At 41.6% G+C, this 7,070-nt stretch overlaps 2 protein-coding genes across 2 annotated transcripts; both read left to right on the top strand.

The window, feature by feature from the left end:
* The first annotated feature begins 54 nt into the window (after positions 1–54).
* On the top strand, positions 55–831 carry LOC132268896 (histone H2AX-like). The gene is made up of 2 exons (XM_059769804.1): positions 55–347; positions 426–831. Exons 1-2 carry the CDS (start codon positions 141–143, stop codon positions 645–647), a joined length of 429 nt encoding a protein of 142 aa, XP_059625787.1. The 5' UTR covers positions 55–140; the 3' UTR covers positions 648–831.
* A 4,683-nt stretch (positions 832–5,514) lies between these two features.
* On the top strand, positions 5,515–6,810 carry LOC132268551 (uncharacterized). Its single transcript, XM_059769383.1, has 3 exons — positions 5,515–6,021; positions 6,118–6,387; positions 6,502–6,810. The coding sequence occupies exons 1-3, from the start codon at positions 5,515–5,517 to the stop codon at positions 6,808–6,810; spliced, it is 1,086 nt and encodes a 361-aa protein (XP_059625366.1).
* Positions 6,811–7,070: the final 260 nt, after the last annotated feature.

Raw genomic sequence — 7,070 nt, 5'->3', positions numbered from 1 at the left:
CTCTGCCTCTCCTTCTCTCTATATAAAGAACAACAAACCCCACCTATGACCTATCCTCATTCACATTTTGTATACCAGGGCAAGTTTTCTTCTTTGATACACTTATTGAAATTCGAAAGTTAAAATCCAAAACCCTAGCCATGAGTTCTGCTGCAACTTCAACCAAGGGTTTGAGTGGTCGAGGCAAGCCCAAAGCCTCCAAATCGGTCACTCGATCTGCTAAGGCCGGCCTCCAGTTCCCCGTCGGCCGGGTCGCTCGCTACCTCAAAAAAGGCCGCTATGCCCAACGCGTTGGCTCTGGTTCTCCGGTCTATCTTTCTGCTGTCCTCGAATACCTTGCTGCTGAGGTTTGTAACATTCAATCTCTAATTTTCTCTCTGATTTTCTCGGAAAGTGGTTTTCTGATCATTTGGTTATTTTAATAGGTTTTGGAGCTTGCTGGGAATGCTGCAAGGGACAACAAGAAGAATCGAATCATTCCGAGGCATATACAGTTGGCTGTGAGGAATGATGAAGAGCTGAGCAAGCTCATGGGGTCTGTGACCATTGCCAATGGAGGTGTTCTGCCCAACATTCATCAGATTCTGTTGCCGAAGAAGGCTGGGAAAGGCAAGGGCGAGATTGGATCTGTGTCTCAGGAGTTTTAGGGTTTTATTTTAGTTTGGATCTGTGTGTATGGCCTTTAAAGAATATGGATCTGGTAATAGGAATTAATGGGTTAGTTTTGTTGATAATGAATCATGTTTTTGTCAATATCTTGTAACGATTGGTGGTCTTCTCCATTTTTAACTGGTTATCTACTAATGGAAGGATATTTTGAGTAACTAGAAATTTTCACTGGCGTTCTGTACCATATTTATTGTCTTCTTTGTTAAATGCTTGATTTGGGTTTTCTTGAAGTATGATACGTGGCTACATCTGAAACGAATTGCAAGTGTTTTGTTTTTGGGTTAATTTAATCTTCAATACTGTGTGTTGTAATGTTAAAAAATATTGAACACTTTGAATTGGGTTTTCTTGAAGTTTGATGTGTGACTTGATCTCAAATGCTGTGCTAAATGTATTGTTTTTGGGTTAATTTAATCTTCAATATTTTGTGTTGTAATGTTAAAAAATGTTGAATACTTGAATTGGGTTTTCTTGAAGTTTGATTCGTAACTTCCTCTCAAATGCAGTGCAAGTGTTTTGGTTTGGGTTAATTTAATCTGCAATACTTCCTCCTGTAATTATGAAAAATTTTGTTTTCAAATAATAGCAATTTCCCCATTAAGCCTGCAATAAGTATAGGCAGGAATTTAGATAGATGAATTGTCTTTGAATTTCTTTTCCCCTTTTTCATTCTTGTAATCACTTGAATATTAGTGTAATAAGGGTTATTTGTTTCACATTGAAATCGGATGGAAAAGTGATTGGGTATAAATGGGTGGGTATGCAGCACTACCTAATAGTTCGAGCTTTTGGGTAAATGGACAAGCGCTCACCCGTTACAGTTGGTATCAGAGCCAGATCCAATCCTTGATCCGGTGTCACGCCAAGCACCCGGCTCGGAAGGCGTCTGGGCTAGCATTCCGGGTAGGCAGGGTGGCCCGAACCGCAACGAGGGCGTAGCGAGTTTTGGGTGGGAGAGAATGTAACAAGGATCATTTGTCCCACATTAGAATCGGATGGAAAAGTGATTGGGTATAAATAGGTGGGTATGCAGCACTACCCAATAGTTCGAGCTTTTGGGTAAATAAACAAGCGCCCACCCATTACAATTAACCATAAGAGATGACATGATCCTTATTAAAAAGAGTGCTCTTATATATTACAATTAGCCATTATAAGAGATGACATGACCCTTATTGAAAAGAGTGCTCTTATATATATATATATATGTGTGTGTGTATATATATCTGTGTGGAATTTAGGGGCCACTTGCCTAATTTCAATGACAAATTTATTGATGATTTATTCATCAAGCACCGGTTGCTCCTCACATGAAATGAGTTGGGCTGATTTTGAAATAGGCGTCAAGGTTCAACTCTGTTTTCTTTCTAAATATGAAAGGAGTCTTTGCTATTCCATTGTGTTTTTTATATTAATTTTCAAAGATTTCAATGAAATTTTAAGCATTTTCATTAAAAAGTAAAAACAAACAATCGCCCATTTTATGAAAAATCTACTTGGAGTGAACGCACTGCATTTCATGTGTTAATCCATCTCATTTGACACCATTTAAAGTAAGGCTTTCAGTTTCATTTTCTTTGTATTTGGTGAGACTTGGCCTTTGCTATGATAGAAGGTAGGAGAGAGAATGGAAGACGAGATGGGGATGGCAATGGACATTACAAAGAAGAAGGGAAATAAAAAGAAAAGAAAGAACGCTAGGAACTCTCCATTTTACTTCCAAACACATGGAGGATAGATGCCACTTATGTATGTTTGTCTTGGAAAAAAGTTCCATTCTTCATTATTATTATTATTTTTGACAAATCATGGGAGGGGACTCGAAAATGGAATATCAGGAGTTGAGTGCTCTATTAATTAGGGCACAGGATAATGTCAAATCTTTTCTAATATTTATAATGTTAAACTTACATTATAATCTTCTTTCCATCTTATAAAACCATTATTTCTTTTTCTAGTGTTATTTCTTTATTCTTTTGAGTTTCTATTTCAGGACACAAACAAATGGAACAGTATGAAATATGAGGCTGAATTATATTTGTTTCAATGATATACAAAAGTCTGTATGAGATGGTTTTGCTAGGTCTTAGTTACATAACAATATTGCCATTAAATTACTTTAAAAAATATTAGACTTATAGGCAACTAAACGAATAGTAAAAAGGAATTTAATGAGGTAAGGAAAAAACAAAAGAGAGACAGAAAAAGAGATGAGCAACCTGGCTCCAAATGTCTGCAATTGTTCACGGATCATATTCCTACTAACAATAACTAAGGTGGCAAATGAGTTTGGTTGAAATCAAACTTAGTTTAAAATACATATATAAAATGTCTGCAATTGTTATATATATATATATATATATATATATATATATAACCAAACAGAACTCGCCAATCTTCCTCTTCTCATATTCTTTACAAAGAAATTTTTTGTTGTACATTCTATCTCATGGTGTCCCATCGGAATAGTTAAGAAGTTTCAAAATAGAAGTTAGTTCAGTGCCCAAGCCTCTCTCTCACCATACCCATGTATAAATAAATATTTTTAGTTTCCAACCTATCACTTTGAGGTCATAATGAATTAGCCTGCCTTTTTGAGTCAATGTCTTTTATGTAAATGTTACTATGCTTACCAAGTCTAAATTGAGTAGAGCTTACCTAGAGCCCGTTTGGCATTGTTAAAAAAAAAAAAAAAACTTTTATCAGCAAAGCAGTCAAATCAGTACCATATTAGTTCAATCGAGTTATAAATAGACCATGACGAGAGTGAGAGAGATGAAATGGAATATTGTATCTTCAATTGGCGCCGTCTGTGGGAAGCGAGGACGAAGATCAATTCGAGCCCGATCAGTACCATATTAGTTCAATCGAGTTTGTGAATATGTAGTGTGACTTCTGGAAGTTGAATCCAGATCAGTGAGATTGTAGTTTGTTCCGAGAGAATTCTTGTTTATTGTGGATTCTGAGGCATTTGCTTTGGAAGGACGCAATTGTGATTTGCTCAGTTGCAGTCAGATCCGACGCGTTTGAAGCTAGAAAAGTTCAGATCTAGCAAACAGCGACCCCGATTCGGTAAAGATAAGCCCAGATCTAGCGGAGTTTGCATCGGTAACGCTTAGATCTGTTTCGAAGTTCGTAATTCATGCCTTTGCTTCGATCCGGAATCATGATAGGGGGTGACAACTCTAATACGGTTGAGAACGTCCAGCAAGTGAAACTTGATGAGTTGATGAATATGATCGAAGCTCTCCAGAGAGAAAATGCAGATCTAAGGAATGAAATACAGCGTCAAGAAGCTCCAGTAATTCCACGACCACTTCCGGTAGGCGAAGAAGGTGCACGTACTGATGTAGCACATCACGGTGAAGAGGTTGAAAACAATCTAGTTAATCCTTACCGCGAGGAAATCCGGCGAGACGGTTTGCCGCCAAATCTTCGTCGTATGGATGATCGTGAAGGATCGATTCACATGGATCCACGGCGTGAGCAGATCAGGCGAAACGAAACGATGACTTTTGATCCACATAAAGAAACGCTCAGCCGAGGTGAAGCAACAGAGTTGATTCGTCAGAAAGCTATGCCTCCATGGCGCAAGGACTTTGTTGAGGATAGATCATTCGATCCGACCTACCGGCCTTCCATGACGACGTTCGATTATCACAGCTCAGAGAGAAGATCAGTAGACTAGAGAGCAGCCGCGGGATTCCAGAGGGAGAATGAAGCACTCCGTTCAGCAGCTCGAACGGTGGATTCACCGTTCACCGATGAGATTCTGAATGCTCCGAGTCCGAGGAAGTTTTCCATGCCCGTTTTCATTCTATTCGACGGAACGACTGATCCGATCGATCATGTGTATCACGTCCAGCTGAAAATGGCTCTAAACACTGAAAATGATTCTTTGATGTGCAAGTGCTTTCCTACGAGTCTAGCCGGACCAGCTCTGAATTGGTTCAAGAACCTGCCGAGGGGCTCGGTGGATAGTTTCCAAAGCCTGTGCGATCGGTTCATAAGCCAATACTATGGAAACAAACGTCCAGCGAAAGATATTTCGAGCTTATTCACAATGAAGCAACACGCTGAAGAGCGTCTACAGGCTTTCTTAACCAGGTTTAACCTTACCAAGAGCATGGTTATTGAATGTCACCCTTCAACGGCAGTTCAAGCATTCATTCTGGCTATGAATCGTGGCACCCCGTTCCACACAAGCTTGGTGGTCAACACGCCGAGGACTATGGATGAACTTAACGAAAGGGCCGATGGATTTATACGCTTGGAAGAAGAAGAGGCGGCAAACGCTCGGAAGACATCCGTTATATCTACGGAAGAAAAGACCCAAACAAAGATCAGGCAAAAACAGCCCAACCGCAACGCTCCTCGTGGAACTCTGAGAAGAGGCCCAGAGAGGAAGAGCCGATTACTCCATTGAAAGTTACCCTAGCAAGACTGTACCAAGAAAATAAAGATAAGTTCCGACCTCCTTTACCAATCAGGCAACCTCTCGAACAGAGGGATCAGTCTAAACACTATGCATTTCATTCTGATTTTGGCCACCAGACTAACGAATGCAGGAACCTAAGGAGACAGGTAGAGATGCTGATAGCCAGAGGGGAGTTCGCAAGTTATATCCAAGGACCAGCAGTGGAGCAGAACCGGCCAATGGAGCATGTGAAGAAGAATCAGAAATCGAATTCTCACAACACGCAACCAGTTCGAGTAATTAATGCAATTCACGATCGGCCAGAACCTGCTGAGGAATCAGATGAATTGCTTCGAACACGCCTTCGTCAAGCACGGATGAAGAGAATGATAGGCAATGTAAACACTCTGCACTAGCAGAGTGCATCAATGCAGATAAAGTTTGACGCAGCAGACTTGTTGCGTGTTCAGATCCCCCATGAGGACCCGCTGGTCGTAAGTTTGACAATGGCTAAATGCTTGGTGCGCAGAGTTCTAATTGACCCTGGAAGTAGTGCGAACATCATGCCAAGAGATACATTCGATCGGCTCGAGATCAAACAAGATCAGCTGAAATCCACCGGGAATCCATTAGTAGGGTTTGATGGAAAGCGAGTGGAGCCCGTCGGCATGGTGGAGGTAGCGGTACATGCTGCTGAGAGGGTTTTGATGGAAACCTTTGTAGTTGTTGAAATTAATCCCTCTTACAATCTTCTGATGGGCAGAGGGTGGATCCACAGGGTTCGAGGTGTTCCATCCACTCTGCATCAGGTAATGAGATGCCTGACACCAGACGGAACCAAAGTGATTGACATTCATGAAGACCAAGTTGCAGCTAAAGAATGTTACTCTGTAACGCTGAAACATGCCGGAAAGGGGAAAGCTCCCATTCGTTCAGTAAGTCCGAGATAGTAATTACAGGAGCCTCCCTCCAGGCAGAATGGAGAGGAAGAACCAGAGGGCTTGACCGAAGAACCCTTGCTTGATGTGCAGATCGATCAGTTCCGACCGGAACGGACAACCAAAGTAGGGGAACGACTCGTTGAGGAAGAAAAGCAGGAATTAGTTGATTTTTTGTCTCAAAACGCAGATGTGTTCGCATGGAGTCACTTGGACATGCCCGGGATCGATCCTTCGGTATCCTGTCATTCCTTGAACGTTAATCCCAATGCAAAACCTGTAAAACAGAAGCAGCGACGGTTTGCCCCCGAGCGCAACCGAATTATTACCGAGGAAGTTGATAGGCTGCTTGATGCGGGGTTCGTAAGAGAAGTGCACTACCCCGACTGGCTATCGAATGTGGTCGTTGTGCAAAAGAAAAATGGGAAATGGCGCGTGTGCATTGATTTTACCAATTTAAACAAAGCTTGTCCGAAGGATAACTTCCCGCTGCCAAAGATTGATCAGATGGTGGATGCAACAACTGGATATGAATGCTTGACATTTTTAGATGCTTATTCGGGTTATAATCAGATCCCCATGGACCCCGCCGACGAAGAAAAAACTTCTTTCGTTACTGAACGCGGGACGTATTGCTACAAAGTTATGCCGTTCGGACTAAAGAACGCCGGGGCAACTTACCAAAGACTTATTAGCAAGATTTTTAAGGAACAAATAGGGAAGATAGTGGAGGCTTACATTGATGATATGGTGGTCAAAAGTAAGAAGAAAGCTGATCATGTGTAGCATCTTCGAGGCGTGTTTGATGTTTTGCGGCGGTATGGAATGAAGCTCAATCCGACCAAGTGCTCGTTCGGTGTAAGTTCAGGCCAATTCCTAGGGCACGTGGTTAATCTCAGAGGCATCGAGGCAAGCCCTGCCCAAGCAAATGCTCTGACTAAGAATGCCAAGCCGACAACAATCAAAGAGGTGCAAACACTTACGGGACGGATTGCTGCACTGAGCCGTTTCATTTCCAAATTGTCAGATCGATGCAAACCATTTTT

Source organism: Cornus florida, unplaced genomic scaffold (assembly GCF_030987335.1).
Source record: "Cornus florida cultivar Cherokee Brave unplaced genomic scaffold, ASM3098733v1 CherokeeBrave_3.0.0_Hap2_Chr08, whole genome shotgun sequence".
Classification (NCBI taxonomy): Eukaryota; Viridiplantae; Streptophyta; class Magnoliopsida; order Cornales; family Cornaceae; genus Cornus; species Cornus florida.
Note: the sequence above shows the minus strand (reverse complement) of the source record. Positions and strands in the feature narration are given on the sequence as shown.

Coding starts and splice junctions, on each gene's coding strand:
- LOC132268896 (XM_059769804.1), top strand. CDS start 141: ATGAGTTCTGCTGCAACTTCAACCAAGGGTTTGAGTGGTCGAGGCAAG. Junction 348..425: donor TCGAATACCTTGCTGCTGAG/GTTTGTAACATT, acceptor TTATTTTAATAG/GTTTTGGAGCTTGCTGGGAA.
- LOC132268551 (XM_059769383.1), top strand. CDS start 5,515: ATGCAGATAAAGTTTGACGCAGCAGACTTGTTGCGTGTTCAGATCCCC. Junction 6,022..6,117: donor GGAAAGCTCCCATTCGTTCA/GTAAGTCCGAGA, acceptor CTTGATGTGCAG/ATCGATCAGTTCCGACCGGA. Junction 6,388..6,501: donor GGCTGCTTGATGCGGGGTTC/GTAAGAGAAGTG, acceptor GCTTGTCCGAAG/GATAACTTCCCGCTGCCAAA.